Here is a 20,444-nt window from a genome sequence, read left to right on the forward strand (position 1 = left end):
GTTGACGATTTGTCACCTAGCGTAAAATGTTACGCTTTGGGAGTGAGAACGTGTTGCTGTAGGCTGTGGCACTTGGCCAGAGGTGGCGCTGGTTGACTCGAGTCCATGTTAGTGCACACAAAGTAAACTGCACGCTTTAGTTGTGAAGCAAAAACGGTGAAACCGGAGAAATAAAACGTGCGAGGGGAACGATAACAACGGCAAGAGTCTCCCGATCGTTTACTCTCGCTGTCCTGTGAACAACACCGGCGTGGTATTAATTGTTTGCTGTTTTCGCGATTGCGTCGCACATGAGGATATCACCAGGTAAACTCACAACATTTTTAAACATTTTGTTGTTCAACAGCATCAAGACTGACGGAGTGTGTTTGAGATAACCTCACAAGTGTCACAGATGACACATTTGGCCTTTCTTTTGCTGGTTTATCGGTAGCAGCTCCTGAAACGCAAGACTGCCACACATCTGTTCGACCAACACCAGTTGATCTAAACACCAGTTGATCTGGAACACCGGAAAGACGCTAAGTTTCTGTTTTGTAATGACAGTTGTGAAGCTCTTAGCCTTGTGGCATCTGTATTTTTGTTTCACTTTCAGCATAGCAATCTGTCGCTAACATTGAATCAAATGTTCTGAAAATGCTAATAGTTTTTGATTTTTTTTTTGTTTGAAATTAATTGTTAATTATATGAGTAGTATAAGGACTCTGAATCTCATGAAGATGTTCACATAAGTCTGTCCCAATGTTGCATCATTCACAGAAAAATACAATGCCTGGCCAAAAAAAGACGCCAACTGGATTTAACTAACCAAATAGGTACGAGCCTCATATTGGATAATTACTGCATGGGCGATTATCTTTCAGCTGGCAACAAGTTATATAACTCCAACTGGTTCCTTGAGTTGCTTCTCATTTCATAAACAACCATGTCGAAAGACACATCTCGTGGTCGTGGAAAAGCTGTTAGTATGTTTGAGAAGGGTCAAATCATTGCCATGCATCAAGCAGAGAAAACACCTAAGGAGATTGCAGAAACTACTAAAAATGGGTTAAGAATGGTCTAAAGCATTATTAAAATGTGGAAGGATAGTGGGGACCCATCGATTTCAAGGAAGAAGTGTGGCCAGAAAAAAATCCTGAATGCTTGCGATCAGCGATCACTTAAACATTTAGTGAAATCAAATCGAAGAAAAACAACAGTAGAACTCAGGGCTACGATTAAAAGTGAAAGTAAGAGCATTTCCACATGCACAATGTGGAGGGAACTGAAGAGGTTGGGACTGAACAGCTGTGTAGAAGCATTAAGAAGACCGCGAAGGCCGGGTCCTCAGGAGGATGCAGCCCATGAATTTGGACACAGCTAAAATGTGCTCCAAGAACGAGGTCAGCTGACTACCTGACTATACTGAATGACCAGGTTATTCCATCAATAGTTTTTTTCTTCCCTGATAGCATGGGCATATTCCAAGATGACAATGCCACGATTCATCGGGCTCAAATTGTGATAGAGTGGTTCTGGGAGCATGAGACATAATTTTTACACACGAATTGGCCACCACAGAGTCCAGACCTTAACCCCATTGAGCATCTTTGGGATGTGCTGGAAAAGGCTCGGCACAGCGGTCAGACTCTACCATCAACACTGCAAGTTCTTGGTGATAAATTAATGCAACACTGGATGAAAATAAATCTTGTGACACTGCAGAAGCTTATTGAAACAATGTCAGCAGTGAATGCGTGCTGTAATCAAAGCTAAAGGCAGTCCAACGAAATATTAGAGTTTGTGACCAGTTTTTTTTGGTACCGACTTTTTTTTTGGCCTCACAGTGTATTTCCAGCTATAAATGAAGTGTTTCTTCAATCTTTGTTGTCCATACACAGATACACAGAGTAAGATATTGAAGTGTTTTGTTTTTTTTTCTTCAAATCTTTCAAATGATACCCAAGGAAAAATAGCAGTTACAAAGTGACAAAGAATATTACCGGTAATAATTAAAGTTAAGTGCAGCCCTGAACTACTCAGATGTTAGCATTATGTAATGCCAGTACTTCAGTTGAATTTTCAAGGACATTTTCTGCAGTCTGGGATGATTTTGATCTCTTAACGTCATTTTGATCTCAATTGTCATCCTGGTTAATTATGTTCCAGGTTTAGGCAACAGAAAATAGAGGGTTTTTTTTTAATTTTCATCTTTCCGTCTCTGCCTATGTTCAACTTAACCTATTCAAGCTCAGTACCTTTATTAGAATAAAAAATTAGACAAAAAAGTTTAGTATTCCTATATAGTAATATTATTTTATTATTACATTAATATAGCACACGGTTCAGTCATTCTTGCACAAAAATAGCTGGCGCCTTGAGGCAACTGTGATGTGGTGCTATATAAATCATCAAATTGAATAGATACATCCTCCAAGGAGTTAATATGTTAATTAGCAGATATTAACTTAAGTTAATATTCAGTTAATATCTGTTCTGTTTCAATAAAATCCTGTTATTTTTAGGAACAATTGTTGCGGCTCACTTGTAAACACTCAGTGTGAGGAACAAGTGAAGAGTTTTTGGACAGAACCAGAATTTTTGGCAATGTGCCCACAGTTTTGAGTCATCCATGTAAACTGCTGATCTCAAAAAATTGAGTTTTGAGATCCCTTTCCAGACGCCTTAACGCCCACTCACATCCTCTCAGTTTCTTCCTGAACTTTGTAAACTATAGGTGAATGGGCATTTTTTAGACTTCTGTGTCCTTCATAAAGCATTTGTTTTCCACACAGTAATAACAAGCAGTGAGTGAGAAAGTGAAGGCCAGGTGGTGAGCTGTCTCATTCCTACCGTTTGTATTCATCTTCTTGATAGCATTTTCTACATTAATATCTGTGTAAACCTGTTTTTGTCTCAGAATCTTTGAAGTGACAATGGCACCAAACCTTGCACCAGTTGGAGGCATCACTCTTTTTCTGGGCTTAGGCCTAGGCCTCATATACCAGTTATACCAGGTCATGAAGCAGCAGGAGAATCCTCACAGGCAGGTGAGAGGGTAATCGAGATTTACTGCAACAGGTTTTGTCTCCAGATATTTTTGTGTCTCACCTTAATGCAAATTATTTCTGATTCTTTTTCATGTTTAATCTCAGCTTTGCTGATGTGCTGGTATTAACTGATCAATTCGGTGAATATTTAATTGTGCCTTTCTTTTGATTTGTAAAGATAATGACATTTTTAGAATTATACTTTAAAAACATCTTGAGTAATAACTACACAGAACAAGCTTTTGTGCAAACAATAAAGAAGACAATCATAAACACAGTTCATGTCAGGACCACTCTGAATCACTCAGTCTGAGCACAAATATCTAAAAAGAATGGATTGAAGCTGCTCATAATCAGATCTGCTAGGAAGGTTTTACAGTAGGATGAACATTTCTAACAGGATGTCACCAAAACTATGTAGGTTCCAGAAATCTCACCTATCACTTGTTCCTAACCTCTTTTCTTTCACCTTGATGAAAGCATCAGATGTTAAGGAAGAGTGGTTACTAAAATTCACGAGGACTTTGTGAGTCCTGCACTGAAAGTCTGTCGGATTGATGCTATGACTGTAGTGATGTGGACACTGTACTGTTCCGTCATGATCCGTTTTTTTGGTGTATTTTAACTTTCATCCTGTATTCTAAGGAGATTGAAAGTAAAACAACTGGGAGACCAGCTACTTTTCTTTCCAAGTTCCTTAGATTGCCATGACCCAAGAATCTACACATACACATTTCATCCTGTATATTTTATTTAAATAAAGTCTCCTATTGATGAGGACAGTATGATTCTGGCATAGAGCACAGGCTGAGTCTTTGTTTTGTTTCTGGTTTTGCGTCTTTCAGGAAACAACGAGGACAGGTCAGAATAAAGCTAAAAATGTTAAACTCTCTGCGTATGAACAGCGCATTGACGCTCACCGGGTTGACCCACAGACCATACAGGTAATGCCACTTTACCTTATGTGTTGTTTAAACTGAATGTGTAAATATAAACAACAGAGAACTGACAGCACCCAGTACTGGCACAAACAGGAAGTGTGTTTTTTTTTTTCCTCCATCAGTGCTAGCAGGCAATATTCATCCAGATTTCTTCCTGTGTGCAGATCACATGGAGGGATATCGCAGGTCTGGAGGAGGTGATCAATGAGCTAAAGGAGAAAATGATCTTCCCCATTCGGAACAGACATCTGTTCAGGGAATCCAGGCTGCTGCAGCCACCCAAAGGTCAGCAATCATTCACTTTTTTGTTGTTGTTCAGGACCCATATCAGTGGGGTGGCTGTAGCTCCGGTGGTAGAGCAGGTCAGCCACTAACCAGAAGGTTGGTGTTCGATCTGTTCCAGTCTTGCCTTGGGCAAGATACTGTTGCTCTCCGATGCATCCATCGGAGTGTAAAGGGGGGGGGGGGGGGGGGGGGGGGGGGGGGGAGATGGGTGAATGAATTTGTTGTATAAATAAAGCGTTTTCAGTGCTCAGACAGAGTAGAAAAGCGCTATATAAGAATATACATCTAAAACCACTCCATTTTCTGGGTGCAATTGAATGTAACCCATTAAGCCAAAGTGCTGGTCTCTTTAGCTCTGTCTCAATTCAGGGGCTGCATCCTTCGGAGGCCGCATTTGAAGGCCGATTACGTCACAGTGACGCAACGAAGGCTGTCTCAATTCAAAGGCTGCTCCAAATGCAGATGACAAATGCATCTTTCATTTCCCCGATTTGAAGGATGAGTCGGGTGTATCCTTTGTGGCCCAACATATCCCAGAATTCATAGCCAATTCCAGCTTCCAACAATGGGGGCAGCTACTTAGTTGTAATATTATTCTTATTACTCTTTTAAATACTTTAATAATTACATTATTATTAATAATATTCTTATAATAATATAAAAATAATTTTCAAACATGCCAATGGCGGAGGAGCGTGGTTAAAGAGTTTGAAACATTACTTCACATTAATTCACAGCGCAGCTTAGCCTATTCCAGTTTCCAACAATAGTGGCAGCTGCTTAGTTTTAATATTACTCATATTCCTCTTTCTGGGTCACAATATAAACTTTTAAGATATTTTCAGGTGAAAAAGTATCTGTGTATACTTCAATTATCTGCTCGTTATATCAAGACATCACATATTTGCAAAAGTGCTCTGATGTTTTCAGAGACATCTGTTACCCACTAGCTCGACAGCTGACTGGGTGGTCAAGAGTCACTAGAGCCGACGAGAACAGCGAACTCCTGGCACATTACTTTCAGACCCCCCGCGGTATTACGCTACTCAGGTTAAACATGATATTTAGGGGTCAAGTTTATTTATATAGCACATTTCCAACAGTGTGTGTGGCACAAAGGGCTTACCAATGTAAAATGCCAGCAAAACAAATAAATAGAATAAGTCAATAAAAACAACTAAATCAATAACTAAGACTGTTAAAACCAAAGTGATTGGGTCGAAGTGTGTTAAAAACCAGATCATAAAAATGTGTCTTCAGCAATGATTTAAAGAGATCAAGTGTTTGTGCAGATCTAATATATAAGGGAAGACTATTCCAAAGTCTGGGACCTGCCACAGAGAAAGCTCTGTTAACATGAGACTCCATGGAATGGATAACATTAGTTTTGAACTGGATCTCATGGTTTTCTCTGGAGCATAATTAATAGAAGCTCAGACAGGTAAGAAGGGGTTTTGGCTGTTAAGTGCCTTAAAAACAAAAAGAAAAAGTTTAAATTGATATCCTGAAAGAAACGGGGAGCCAGTGTAGAGAGGTTAAAACTGGGGTCATATGCTCCTTCTGTATAATGCCAGTTAGCAGATGAGCAGCTGCATTTTGGACCAGCTAGAGACGATAAATAGAGGCCTGGTCCAGACCAAAGTACAAAGAATTGCAGTAGCCCAGTATTCAAGCAATAAAGAGATGAGTAACACGGTCAAAGACATTAGCTGGAAGGTATGGCTTTACCTTGGCTAGTTGTCTTAGATGAAAAAAGCTGGATTGGACTACTGCGCTCACCTGCCTACACAGTTTGAAGGAACCATCAAGGTGAGGTCTTTTACATTTGTCTTACAATAGGAAGAAAATAGGCCCACATAATCAATGTGATTATTAATGTAAAATTTTAAAGATATCCACTGTTTGATGTCATCAAGGCAGCGTAATAGTAGCTGAAGTTGGTCTGTCCCTGCTTTTAAAGGCAGATACATCTGCAAGCCATCTGCAAAACAGTGGAATGAAAGGTTGTACCATGAGAAAATGGACCCCAGTGGCAACATATACAGTGCAAACAAGGCAGGACCCAAAATCGAGCCTTGACGTACACCATAATTAAGAGGGGCTATTTTGGAGCTATGGGGCCTATGTTGACATAAAAATGCCTTCCTGATAAATAGGACAGAAACCACTGGAGAGCAGACCCTTTTAGCCCAGCATATAATTAATAGCAGGATATCATGGATAACCGTGTCAAACGCTGCTGACAGGTATAACAAGAAGAGGGCAGCAGGAGTATTGTATCTCCCTCCAAGTTGAAAAACGGACACAAGGTGTTCTTGATTTTCACTGGCATTTATTGCACAAAGGTCCCACCAACGATGCTGTGAAAACTGTACAAACAACATAAAATAGTCAATTTCCACAGTAAAATTGTTATCATAGAGAATAAACAATAAATTATATTATTCAACAACATAAAAACATTCACAATTTGACCTTTACAGAATGTCAACATATTACACGTGACTAACATAAACTCGACAGTTTTGTCACAAACAGACATCTTATTTTTCTACCAACAAATTGCATATCTCATTGGCCGCATTTAATTGAAGGGGTTAATGAAAATGGATCTTGCAGTGCACACTCTTTCCCACAGCTGGAAAACTTTGTTGCATGGTCTATAGTGGTGCAATGGATCAGAAATCTCACGGTTCAGATCGGATCACGGTTTTAAGTCACGAATCGGATCAATTTTCGGATCAACGAAAAAGACAAAAATTTAACAAAAATTTACTCATTAACTTAGTGAAGTTTTTTTTTGTCTGTTAAAAACATTAAACTCAAGACCTATTCCATGAAATTATATAAAAACAAATTATGGTACAATATAGGGCAGCATAGGGCTTTGCATCTACCACTCAATTCAATTCAATTCAATTCAATTTTATTTATAAAGCGCCAAATCACAACAGCAGTCGCCTCAAGGCACTTTATATTGTAAGGTAGACAATATAAAGCACCTACAATAACACATACCGCTCATTATATCGCACTCTGGTGTGATATAATGAGCTGTCACGTAGCTTTCCGTTGACCTGGAGATCCACCCTGTTAGGTTTTTGTATTGTGATTGTCATTTATGCTTAGAAATATCTACCCATATATGCTTAGAGGTGTATAATCGATTGTGTAGTGATAGGATGTGTGATCTTCAGTAGGCTGTAAAAGACTTTGTGTGCATTTCAGAGCACTTTGGGAGCATGGGAGAGGTCGTACCTTGTCTTATTGTTTTATGGTAGGATGAATGTATCTATGTCTGTTTTAGGCTAAGTGCCTTTTGTTTAGATGAACTGCTGGACTTCCAGGCCAGCAGGTTTAGAAAGTCATTTTATGGGTTCACACACACACACACACGCACACACACACACACAAAGGGTATTCTTTGTTCACAAGTATACCTATGTAAGATGTCATATGTTAATGAACCTACATATATTCATGGAACCACAATAAAAGAGCAGTGTTACCTGGGAGCGGACGAGAGCAACTGGGGTCAAGCGAAGGAACGGCGTTTGTCTGGTTCTCTCCCGTGCACGTAAAACATAAAGAACTTTGCCTACTTCGGGTCTTGCTTGCTGTGTAATTAAATTGTCTTCAACGTTCCAGCGAATAGGTTCAAGCTACAAACCTATCACACCCATTTGAAGTTAGGGCAACAGAAGATGCCTGGGACAGTTCAGCCATAACTTTAAACTTTTCCTGCTCATACATGCTTGGAACGATCTTGCTAATAAAGTGGACGTGTAGCTTGGCTCAAGCTCGTTTATTATACAGGGTGGGTCATTTATATGGATACACCGTAATAAAATGGGAATGGTTGGTGATATTAAAGTCCTGTTTATAGCACATTAGTATATGTGAGGGGGCAAACTCCTCAAGATGGGTGGTGACCATGGTGGCCATTTAGAAGTCGGCCATCTTGGATACAACTTTTGTTTTTTCAATAGGAAGAGGGTCATGTGACACATCAAACTTATTGGTAATGTCACAGGAAAAACAATGGTGTGCTTGGTTTCAACGTAACTATTCTTTTATTCTTTCTTTTGGATATTTATACTCAGTAAATGTAGATAAAAAGTCCAAGCTGTTACATGGTATTCTGAGTCTGGCTGCTTGAAAGACTATTACTAAGAAAGGGCTAAGTGCGAAAATGTCATCAGTAAATGACTAGCAGAAGATTGTTTAAAATGGAAAAAAATTACCTTCTCAGATTTCAATATGACACATTTATTGAGATTTGGGATAAATGGAAACATTATATTTTGTCAAGGAGACCAGATTTTGTTTGAATTTTTGCAACTGTGTACGCCATATTTTTGAATTGCTATGTGTATGTGTGTATATGTGTATGCATATGTGTGTGTATGTGATGTATATGTGTGTATACATATATATTAACCCTCTTGAGGCAGGCGTTGCCGATTTGCAACAGTTAAAAACTAACAACCTGATTACCCCACATACATATCCTTTTACTCAGAAGTACCACTGCAGGAATTTTTTTGTTCATTAGCAACAAAACTTAATTTGAGCCTGAGAGGTTTAACTAGATGGTACATCTGCTTGTTTATTTTTGATTACTTGTTTATTTTTGTTTTTAAAGGTTGTCTTATAATATGTTCCTTATTTAAAAAATGTATTTTCTTTGTCTCTGGGAAATTCTAAAAAATGAAATAAAAAAAAAAAGAGACCCCGCCAACTCAGAGACCAATCACTATGGCCAAAGCAAGACCACACAGCGCTCTTTGTCTTTTACTTGCAGCAAGGGAAGTCCAGTCAGGGTCTTAGAGCTGTTCAGTTTTCACCTGAACTCAGCCGACTTCGAACCTGACTTCCCTTGTTGCCTCTGTTATTGACAACAGCAGTTACACAAATATCTCGTTAGTCATGTGAAAGTTAAGGCACACCTATATGAGCAAGTGAGTGTGTGTGTGTGTGTGTGTGTGTGTGTGTGTGTGTGTGTGTGTGTGTGTGTGTGTGTGACATTTCCTGTCACACCATGTATGGCGTGACCTATTAGTAAACCAACATGCACCAACAGAAGTGAGCAGTCTTGCTAAACTTATAAAAACAGGAACTTGTGTTTTATTATGTGTAACGGAAAATTACAGTGAAGATACTACTCACAACATCTTATGCATATAGTAGAAGCTACAGCCTAATATGGAAAAAAATTTTTATTAGTACACATGCAAGCAATGGCTATATGTTTTTGCACAAATGACAATTTCAAAAGAATCAGCTCTAACAATAACCACCTAACAGATGTAAAATTATGTACAGCTAATGTCCATATAATTGATATTTATTTAGACTCTTTTTCTTTAATTGTTCTTTCTAAGTTAACCTCACTATCTTTACTTCCTGTTTTTTTTAAGGGGGGTTATCTGCTATAAAAAGCAAGACCAGGAAAATCTCCCTCATATTTTACATGTTTTATTCTCAGTTACTTTGACACAAAGGCATCTGCTGTTATGTTTACACCTCTGATGAAGTCTCACAAATGTCAGCTTTCTTTTTATATATAGATATAAAATTTTGGATATGTACTGATAAGTGATCAGAATTCAAAAATTTCTGAGTCAAAATTGAACTGAATCGAATAACAGCGTTACTAACGTTATTTTGAGAACTTTTGAGACTGTTGCAGTTAAGGTGCACTTGGGTGAGAGTGTGTTTGGGCTCACCTTATTGTTTAGTGATGGGATTTCTGTCTCTTTTTGGAGAACCGGCTCTTTGTTTTGTTGCTTTAATTAATTTATTATTGACAATAATGTAAAATTATGCGTAAAAAGAATTACTAATGTAAAAAAAGTGGTTTTATTTATATATGTTTATATATAAATATATGTGTTGACCCTAGAAACAAAGCACGTACAAACTCCAAAACATATTTTTTGCGTTAACTGAACTTCCAAAACAGAGTTACCTAGATCACTTAAATTACACAATTGAAAGCATATGTGTATGGTTTGTGTATTTATACACAAGCACTCATATATATTCAAATAATTAAAAAAAAAAAAAAAGTTAATTTACCTGTTACTACCACACACCAAATCTGTACTTCCTGACTTGTGAAGCCACAAGGTAACAAAAGCTCAACACTGCGCCTAGCATCCTGGAGCACTTCTGTTGACTTTTGTACGTGTTTTGGAGTTCGAAGTGAAGCAGAAAAAAGGTGTGAGAGAGAGGGGGAGAGAAAGAAAAGAAAAGAAAAAAGACGACCGGCTTGCGTTGTTCACTTCAAAGATCCGTCTCTAAGACCCGTTTCGTAGCGACCAACACATCACTAATGCTAATGCTGTGAGGAACCTTGGAGTCATTTTTGGCCAGGACATGTCCTTCAACGCACATATTAAACAAATATGTAAGACTGCTTTCTTCCATTTGCCCAACATCTCTAAAGTTAGAAATATTCTGTCTCAGAGTGATGCTGAAAAACTAGTTCATGCATTTATTACTTCCAGGCTGGACTACTGTAATTCTTTATTATCAGGATGTCCTAAAAACTCACTGAAAAGCCTTTTTTGCTGCAGCAAGAGTACTGACAGGGACTAGGAAGAGAGAGCGTATTTCTCCTGTTTTGGCTTCCCTTCATTGGCTTCCTGTTAAATCCAGAATTGAATTCAAAATCCTGCTCCTCACATACAAGGTCTTAAATAATCAAGCCCCATCTTATCTTAATGACCTTGTAGTACCATATCACCCTATTAGAGCACTTAAAAGTAGAATGGGAGGGAGAGCCTTCAGTTTTCAGGCCCCTCTTCTGTGGAACCAGCTTCCAGTTTGGATTCGGGAGACAGACACTATCTCTACTTTCAAGGTTAGGCTTAAAACTTTCCTTTTTGCTAAAGCATATAGTTAGGGCTGGACCAGGTGACCCTGAATCCTCCCTTAGTTATGCTGCAATAGACGTAGGCTGCCGGGGATTCCCATGATGCATTGAGTTTTTCCTTTCCAGTCACCTTTCTCAATCACTATGTGTTAATAGACCTCTCTGCATCGAATCATATCTGTTATTAATCTCTGTCTCTCTTCCACAGCATGTCTTTATCCTGTTTTCCTTCTTTCACCCCAACCGGTCGCAGCAGATGGCCGCCCCTCCCTGAGCCTGGTTCTGCTGGAGGTTTCTTCCTGTTAAAAGGGAGTTTTTCCTTCCCACTGTCGCCAAAGTGCTTGCTCATAGGGGGTCATGTGATTGTTGGGTTTTTCTCTGTATCTATGAAGCGACTTGAGGCAACTTTTGTTGTGATTTGGCGCTATATAAATAAAATTGAATTGAATTGAAGAAAGAAAGGTTAGAAACAGAGGGAAAAGAAGGACGCTAGGAAGGGGTCAAAAAGAAGTTTAGTAGAAAGAGCAAGGGACACGTGTATTTAGAAAATTTAACCAGAAGTAAAATCAGTGTAGAAAACTCATAAAAATATATAATTTCAAGCTCATGTGCTGCCCTATAGTCATTACAGATTTATTATGGGAAAATGGATGTTTTTGTATTTTTATTGTTGGGTAGTTTGCTTTTTAACAATCAGCAAAATAATATAAAATAAAGTAAGCTTTAAAATAAATATTGAAAGCCAATCATATTTCTTTGAGGTCTTTAGCTGTCCATGTCAGCAACTGACTCTGAATAATATTTAAAATTTAAGGGGGGAAAAAAGAAGGAAGTAGTGCAGGGAAAATGTTAAGGAAGGAGGAAGGAAAGAAAAATCAGAAATAATAAAAAATGAAAAATGGGAAGAAGTGACAAACAATATTTTAACCAGTGCATATTCCCATTGTCTTCACAACAGGTGTGCTGCTGTATGGACCCCCAGGATGTGGTAAAACACTCATTGCCAAGGCGACAGCAAAAGAGGCAGGCTTTGCTTTCATCAACTTGAAGCCGAGCACGCTGACAGACAAATGGTACGGAGAGTCCCAGAAACTGACAGCTGCTGTGTTCTCACTGGCCTCCAAGCTAGGCCCAACAATCATCTTCATTGACGAGATAGGTGAACAGGACACGCACACACACATTAAGTTGACTAAAAGAAACCAAATTTCAGTTGACTACACTCTGATAACATTTAGTGGCAATATTTATCTCTCTTCAAACAATATTGACTGAACAAACTGCAAAAGATGATCCAAACTACGCTTCACATAAACATCGTCATGAATTCCTTTTTACTTTTACTGTTTTGCTTCCACCACAATAAAATCACACGTCATGCACAGCTCTCTTTCTCTCTCTCTCACACACAGTGTACTTCAAGAACAGTTTCCCGTCTAACAATCTGTTTAATTCTGCATTATTCACTTGCTTGTTACGCACAAGTTTACAGCGCTGTTGGCCGCTGTTTTTTTCCTTTTACTTACTTCCGAAAAGAAACCCTAATTTCTGCTGTTCAATACTGAACAAATTTAATCCTTTTAAAATTATGCCAAATTGCAAAACACTTTGCAGTTTCTCTAATAAAACCTCTGTAACTTTGCACTGCTTTACTTCTGCAGAATCATCTACTGCATATGGTGATTAATGGTTTTCTTTCATTTTTGATCTACTGCAGAATATTTTTGTAAAATCCCAGGCCAGGAAAATCATCTTCATGTTTTTCTGTTTTATCCTCAGCTACTTTACCACAAAGGCATCTGCTGTGATGCTTACACCTTTAATAAAGTCTCGCAAGCGTCAGCTTTGTTTTTATAGATGTAAAAATATGGAAATGTGCTAATACGTGATCAGAATTATAATATTTCTGACTGTGTGAGGCAAAATTTCCCTGATTCAAATCGAATTGAATCAAATCGTGGATTGAATCGATTCTAGAAATCAGTGACTATACCCAGCCCTAACAATACGCAGGCAAAAAATGTAAATGGAAATTTACACTAAACATTTTCAAACAATGAAATCGGAACTGAAATAATAAAACTATTCTGCGTTTTTTGAACAGACTCATTTCTGAGGAATCGATCCAGCAGAGATCATGAAGTCACAGCTATGATGAAGGCTCAGTTTATGAGTTTGTGGGATGGACTCGAAACAGACCACCAGTGCCAGGTATGCACACGTCGGAATAGCTTGCGTTCAGTATGGAGGCTCAAGAGATTCACTGACTTGTGGATGTGTTATGGAGAGGAATTTGTCTCAAAAAAGTTGGAAATGCGTATAATGTGATCCACAAGCATAAATTGATTTACAAATGTTTACAGGAATTTGTGTGTAACATTTGAGGACACGTGAGCACATGCTTCAATCCACACGCAAATAAGAAGCAATATGACCACACGTAAAACTATTTTACAAATGCCTACATCTAAACCTGATTAAAAACAGATCATCACCAGTGGAAGCCTAGATGTCCAAGTTTTACATTGGGACTTGGAAAGCAGCTTACATTTCTGGATCTGTGCAAAGCTGGCACCGTTAAATTTGTCTCAAAACCCTACCTGGGCATGCAACATGATCTGTGCATATCAGGTGATTCTTCCACAAGTATCTAAGGTTTTATAGGTGAGCAAAATAGATGGTATGTGTAGTTTTAGACATATTTTGTACATCATCACTGATTTCTACCACTAATTTAGTTCGGATTAAAAAGGTCCAGATTCAGGCCAATCAAGTCAATTCAATTTTGACTTAATCAAAAATATTATAGCCATGATCATTTATCTTCAATTCAATTCAATTCAATTTTATTTATATAGCGCCAAATCACAACAAAAGTTGCCTCAAGGCGCTTTATATTGTACAGTAGATACAGAGAAAAGCCCAAAAATCATATGACAGGATAAAGACATGCTGTGGAAGAGAGACAGAGGTTAATAACAGATATGATTCGATGCAGAGAGGTCTATTAACAGATAGTGAGTGAAAAGGGTGACTGGAAAGGAAAAACTCAATGCATCATGGGAATCCCCGGCAGCCTACATCTAACGTAAAGCATAGTTTTGATCTACTTTTGCTCCTAGTTCAGTTAATTTTGGTCAGAAATTGATAAAACCCGCTGTTTGAGAATCTGATATGGAATCTGTTTACCTGATCTTTAAGCGTTTGCTCTTTTAACGGTTTGGTAGTTGTTAAAATAGTTTTGTGAGCTTTAAGATGAGATTCTGGCATATCAGATTATTTAATTTAATATCGATTAGAATTGGGCATTGATTTTATTTCTTTTTTTAAAACCCACTCCTATTTTCAACCCTTTTGAGACATATTTCTCTCTCCATAATGTATGCTCTATATGTGAATCCTTAACATAAACAATCAGATGATCGATATACTGTTCTTAGTTTTAAGATGTTTTCCCCTAGAAGTTTCAGCCTCTGTATGTAAAGCTGATTGAAAGTTTACTTTGTCAGGTGATCATTATGGGAGCCACCAATCGTCCTGAGGACATAGACCCTGCCATCTTGAGGAGGATGCCCACCAAGATCCACATCAAACTGCCTGTATGTCCTTTTCAAAATAAGTCTGAAGTTTTTTTTAAAAAACAAAAGAAAGAAAGAAAGAAAGAAAGAAAGAAAAACATGGAAACTGACACAGCAGTATACCCTCTGCATTGGTCGCTTTGCCTGGCATGACAACATCATCACACAGTCATTTCTATTTATGCCCACTGTGCAGGCAGAGGACGCTGCGGTATTCTGCTGAATGGCACCACTCAGATAATATCACCACATTAGAAGTTTTTTTTTTCTAATGGGAAGACATCAAACCCAAAGAAAAGCATTGCTACGTTTTTTTCCCCAAGAAGTTTTGTGCTTGTCTAATGATATATCATTAAAATGACAGCAGCAGAAATTGTCTGACAGTGTGTTTTTTCATGCAGAACTTTGAGCAGCGCGAGCAGATACTCAGACTGATCCTGGAAAACGAGATGGTAGGTTCACAGCAGAAGGGAGAAGATGTGACTGGGATATTAATCTTTTTGATCTTCCATTATTAAACCAACGTGGTTCTTCAGTTAGCACAGGAAGTCGAAGAAAACAGTAAAGAGTGAAGTAAGAGTGAAGAAAAAGAAACTGCTTTAGTGAAGGTCACAAATGATCTTCTTATGGCCTCCGACAGTGGACTCATCTCTGTGCTTGTCCTGCTAGACCTCAGTGCAGCGTTTGATACTGTTGATCATAATATTAGAGTGATTAGAACATGCTGTAGGTATTACAGGTACTGCGCTGCAGTGGTTTGCATCTTATCTGTCTAATAAACTCCAATTTTTTTCATGTAAATGGAGAGTCCTCTTCACACACAAAGGTTAATTATGGAGTTCCACAGGGTTCAGTGCTAGGACTAATTCTGTTTACATTATATATGCTTCCCTTAGGCAGTATCATCAGAAGGCATAGCATATGCCTATCTGCTATGCAGATGACACACAGACACTACTACTACTACTTTTAAGATTAGGCTTAAAACTTTCCTTTTTGCTAAAGCATATAGTTAGGGCTGGACCAGGTGACCCTGAATCCTCCCTTAGTTATGCTGCAATAGACGTAGGCTGCCGGGGATTCCCATGATGCATTGAGTGTTTCTTTTTCAATCACCTTTCTCACTCACTATGTGTCGGTCTCTGCATTGAATCATACTTGTTATTAATTTCTGGCTCTCTTCCAAGGCATGTGTTTCATCTTGTTTTCCTTCTCTCTGTTGTTCTGAATTGGCACTGTATAAATAAATTGAATTGAAGTGAAAAAAAATAAGAAAGACATTGAAGGGAAAATGAAAAGGGGTCAAGAAATGGAAAACCAGGTATTATAGGGATACAAGGGAAGAAAAGAAAGGGGGAATTGAAGAAAACAAGGAAGCATTAAGGAAGCAACAATGGAAAAATAAGAAAGGAATACAGAGGGAAATATTGGAAAAAGGAATAATGAAAGGGAGAAGAGACTAAAAGGACTAAAGAAAAGGACTAAAACAGGTTAGCAGGGAGGAGAGGGGTAAGGAAAAAGGAGATAATACTGGAAAAAGAAGCTAGGAAAAGGAGAGGAATACAATGAAGGAAGGAAAAATGACATCTATGAAAAAGGAAAAGAACAGGGAAAGAGAAATAATAGTAATTAAGGAAAAGAAAATGATGGTGTAAGTTCAGTAGTGCACTGTAAAATGTAATATTGTGTTTAATTAAAAATATTAAATAGGCTGAACTCAATTTTTATCAATTTATTATTAGAACTCAATTTAAATAAGTTACCAGTACTTTTTATGCAAAAATGCTGATAAACTCGATTAATTTGAGTTGTCCTAATTTAGAAAAACTAAGTAAGCTGGAAGTTTTGCTTCTCAGTGCGGAAGGATGAAAGATGTGTTTTGAAAATGCCACGTGACTGCCGTTCTCCTCCCTCCCGGATCAGTCTGCATGTTCATGGCGCCAGCATTTGTTATGGAATATATTGAGCAAACCTGGAGATATTATTGTTGTCATTGCTGTGGATCTTTACTGACTTGGTGAGTAAATGTTTACTCTTATTCAAACTGATTTTGTGGCTTCTCTTAGTTTAGCACCAGGTTTATAATCTTGCTAGCTAGTTAGTGTTAGCCTAGCGTTGCTGCTGCCGCTGGGCTCATGTTACTTAAAAATTAACACCACAGCCTTAAAAACCTTACATAAAACTACGTCGGTGAATTCTTTTGTTGATTGTTTGAAATAAATAAGTGAGATAAGAGCCCAGACAAAATCCTTTGGGAGGTGCAGCCGTTAGGGGTGGGGTGGGTGTGGGTGTGGGGGGTGGATAACGGAGCTCTCCGAAAACGTGGAAGCACTTTTGCAAATATGTGATATTTTGATAAATTAAGTAGATATTTGAGCATTATACAGCTACATTCTCGCCTGAAAATATCTTAAAAGGTTATTTTGTGACCCAGAAAGGGTAGTCTGGTGAAAAAGAGGATCGCATTTGTCGGCCACGGTTGTCGGAGCCTGTGCGCACTTGTAAGCGCGGCAATGGCGGAGGAGCACTGCTGAAAAACGTATTACTTTTTCTGGGTCACAAAATAAACTTTTAAGATATTTTCAGGCAAGAATGTAGCTGTGTGAATTTCAAATATCTGCTCGATTTATCAAGACATCACATATTTGCAAAAATGCTCCGACGTTTTCGGAGACGTCTATTTTTTCATGCTTTGTGGCAGCTTTAGAACATCTGTGGCATCTATTAATGTCAAATCTAGCCTTTATTTAACAACATAAGCGAACTCTATGTTACAATGATTGCACAGCCATTAAGGATCAAATCAGTTTCTGAAAAATGTTCTGTTTTTTCTCCCTCTGCTTGCTTCTTACTGTCTTTGAGGCTCGGGACCAGCACTCCTGTTGTTGGACAGAAAGACATCAACTCAGTGGTAAGTATTTTGGTTTTCCAATATATTAGCAACTGTCAGTGACATTTATATTAATCAGGCTGAACTTTAATCATACTTTAGATCAGCCTGTCTTACTTATTGTTTTATTTGTGCTTTGGTTTGGGGAAGTTGTTTCTTTACTGATCTTTTCCTGTCTTCTGTTATTAGACTTGAGATATGACTGCACTGTGCTGTTGCTGTGACTCCAGTTAATTCTGCAAGACATGCTGTGTAAGTAAACAAACAACAACAGTTTGGTCTGCACTTCTTGAAAGATCACATCCCCCAAACTTAGTTTAGAGGGTCTACACTGTATATAGTGAAGTCTGCAAGTTTTCTAACAGCAAAATTTGTTTTGTGCCCAAAATCATTTTGCACATCATTAGAATGAAAGTTATTGCCCATGTTTGCATAGACCTTTTTAAAATTATTCTTTCATGACAATATTGTGTGTTGCGTGGTGGTCACGGCTATCCAGACTGACAATTTGGGACATTGAATGTCACCTCTCCGGCGGGGAGGGAGCCTGAGATTGTCTAAATTGGAGTCTGTTTTATACCAAATGCAGAAAAAATGTTTTAAGAAAGCAATTAAGTTCATGTTCCAAAAAATATGATTGTTTGCTTGCAGGACACCAGGAGAGATGAGTCCCCCGTCACAGATGGTGTGGTCAGTGAAGATGGTCGCCTGCAGGTTCAAGCTCATTGCATCTCCAACCCACATCCACTGCGACTGTACTTAAGGGAAGTTAAAGACTTTCTTCTGCACTTACATTTGGATCACCTCGATCCATGATAGTCATTCAGGCAGTAATACCTGGACTGGAAACAAGCCATCCTTAAAATATTACAACATTCCAGCTCCTGTGTTGGAATGAAAAACGAATGTGTTGTTTAAATTAGAGACTGCACTTGTGACAGAACAATAAATATTTTATGTTGATTATATAAATAGTGTAAGTACAAAACAAACTTGTGGTAGGCCTAAACTTATTTTCAGAATAATTACATCTAAGACTTTGTTTCGTTGTAAGATTATAACAGTGATGGCAATATCATTTTTATTCAGCAGAACAGTGTCCAGTATGTTGGCTGTTGTACTTTGTTGTGTTTGAAAATAAAAGTTGTGCTCATTTTAACATCATTACAAAAGTGTTGTTAATTATTTTTAATGATATTCATGGTACCACAAATTGTTTTTTCATTTAGTTGAACTTGAAATGTTTGTCAGTAGGTAAACAATTAGTATTGTCAGAAAGTCAGAAATATCAAGTTATTCTTAATACTGCAGACTTGCAATGTATAAGTTGTCCTAACAGTCATCTTAAGTAAGCTTTACTTAGTTTTTTTGAGGCAACGAGTTTCCATAATTTTTTTGAGTTCTGGGAACTAACACGGCTGTGTACATTTTGAGTAGGGTGTACTCAAAATGAGTAAGTTGCCCTAACTTGGTCATCTTACGTAAACTTGATCCAATTTTTTTGAGTTCTGGGAACAAATGAGCTTGTACAGAGTACTCAAAATAAATACGTTGTCCTAACTTAGTCATTTTTAGCTAAGCTTTACTCAATTTTTTTGAGGCAACGAGTTTCCATAATTTTTTCGAGTTCTGGGAACTAATTAGATTTTACAGTGTGGAGGGAAATGAAATTAAACCAGTTCTTCCGATTCTTCTACTACACTTATGCAGAGCTATTTCAAATACAGGACAGGAGCTGCCATGGTAAAATTCCCTTTGTCACACTCTTCTGACAATCAATTCAAGCTCACACCGCTTGATCAGATTTTTGGAAGTTGATTGATTCCTCATTTGTAGGTGGATCCACTGATTAACCTCAGCCACATCGCCGGGGAAACTGAGGGTTTCTCAGGAAGTGACCTTAAAGAGATTTGTCGTGAGGCAGCACTGCTGTGTGTCCAAGACATCATCCATTCTGACACGTAGGTGTTTGGTATTTCCAGGTCAGAGTGGGTGCAGTGACAAGGACGTTTCATATTTTAAAATGCACATAGGTATTATCAATTACTAATAAAATAAACATTCAGAACTGATGATATTTGTTAATTTTTTCATGTTCATTAGGACAAATCACACGCACACTGGCAAGTTAGTTGAAATGGTTTTTTTTCTTTTTCTTGTGAATCTGACACACCTGTTACTCTCCCAGTGTGGAGGCATTTTTATGATTGAACTGAGTGATGTAAATTTGGTATTTCAGTTCAGAAGTTCACTTGCTGTTTGCTGATTTCTTTCTCTCAGCCTTTCAAATGTCCGGATCCGTCCAATTAGTCAGAATGACCTCCAGAAAGCTACAAGGAAGATGAAGAAGTCCAAGATTCCTGGTGGCCACGGCACAATGTTGGATATAATAATTTTTTACCTACATAATATTTCAAAGCATATACATCATTTATACCGAATTTTTGTTGCCTTCCGCTAATCTTTGCTGAATGTTTGATTTCTCCCTCAGTTTTTCAGATGACCCTATTCGTCAGATTAATCAGGATGACCTCCAGTCCAACACCGCGGGAAGATATAGCATGCTGCCGTTGTACATATTTTTATTCATAGTCATTATTTTAATTTTTAGGCACACTGAAAAAATTAATCTGTTGAATTAACTTGAAAAAATATGTACATCAATTGCACACAATAAGTGTTGGAATTGATATTTTTTGTATTGTCATTTTTGCTTAGAAACATATAATCATTTGTGTGCTGATAAAATATCTTATCCTTATTAGGTCTGATAAGAGTCTGTGCACACTTGGCTACCATGAGATGAGCGGAAGCAGCCCCAACGTTATAATTTCCATTATA

At 38.0% G+C, this 20,444-nt stretch overlaps 1 protein-coding gene and 1 long non-coding RNA gene across 3 annotated transcripts in view; both read left to right on the forward strand.

The window, feature by feature from the left end:
• The first annotated feature begins 721 nt into the window (after nt 1–721).
• LOC134623828 (outer mitochondrial transmembrane helix translocase-like) overlaps nt 722–20,444 on the forward strand; it is a 26,792-nt gene continuing 7,069 nt past the window's right edge. Inside the window, exons 1-12 of the mRNA XM_063468842.1 lie at nt 722–815; nt 2,900–3,029; nt 3,875–3,973; nt 4,135–4,255; nt 12,094–12,294; nt 13,240–13,346; nt 14,645–14,734; nt 15,115–15,165; nt 19,440–19,564; nt 19,884–19,982; nt 20,095–20,214; nt 20,369–20,444. The exon at nt 20,369–20,444 is cut by the window's right edge and continues 22 nt beyond it. Coding sequence (XP_063324912.1) covers nt 2,916–3,029; nt 3,875–3,973; nt 4,135–4,255; nt 12,094–12,294; nt 13,240–13,346; nt 14,645–14,734; nt 15,115–15,165; nt 19,440–19,564; nt 19,884–19,982; nt 20,095–20,214; nt 20,369–20,444 — 1,203 coding nt within the window. The 5' untranslated portion in view covers nt 722–815; nt 2,900–2,915. The remainder of the gene's footprint in view (nt 816–2,899; nt 3,030–3,874; nt 3,974–4,134; nt 4,256–12,093; nt 12,295–13,239; nt 13,347–14,644; nt 14,735–15,114; nt 15,166–19,439; nt 19,565–19,883; nt 19,983–20,094; nt 20,215–20,368) is intronic.
• LOC134617628 (uncharacterized) lies at nt 16,712–18,760 on the forward strand. Of its 2 annotated transcripts, XR_010091555.1 has the most exons (4): nt 16,712–16,730; nt 17,576–17,624; nt 17,793–17,855; nt 18,255–18,760. It is a non-coding gene; the product is annotated as an uncharacterized LOC134617628 (long non-coding RNA). The 2 variants fall into 2 exon arrangements; XR_010091554.1 differs by lacking the exon at nt 16,712–16,730 and having other exon boundaries at nt 17,364–17,624.

The sequence above is a fragment of the Pelmatolapia mariae genome, linkage group LG3_W (assembly GCF_036321145.2).
Source record: "Pelmatolapia mariae isolate MD_Pm_ZW linkage group LG3_W, Pm_UMD_F_2, whole genome shotgun sequence".
NCBI lineage: Eukaryota > Metazoa > Chordata > Actinopteri > Cichliformes > Cichlidae > Pelmatolapia > Pelmatolapia mariae.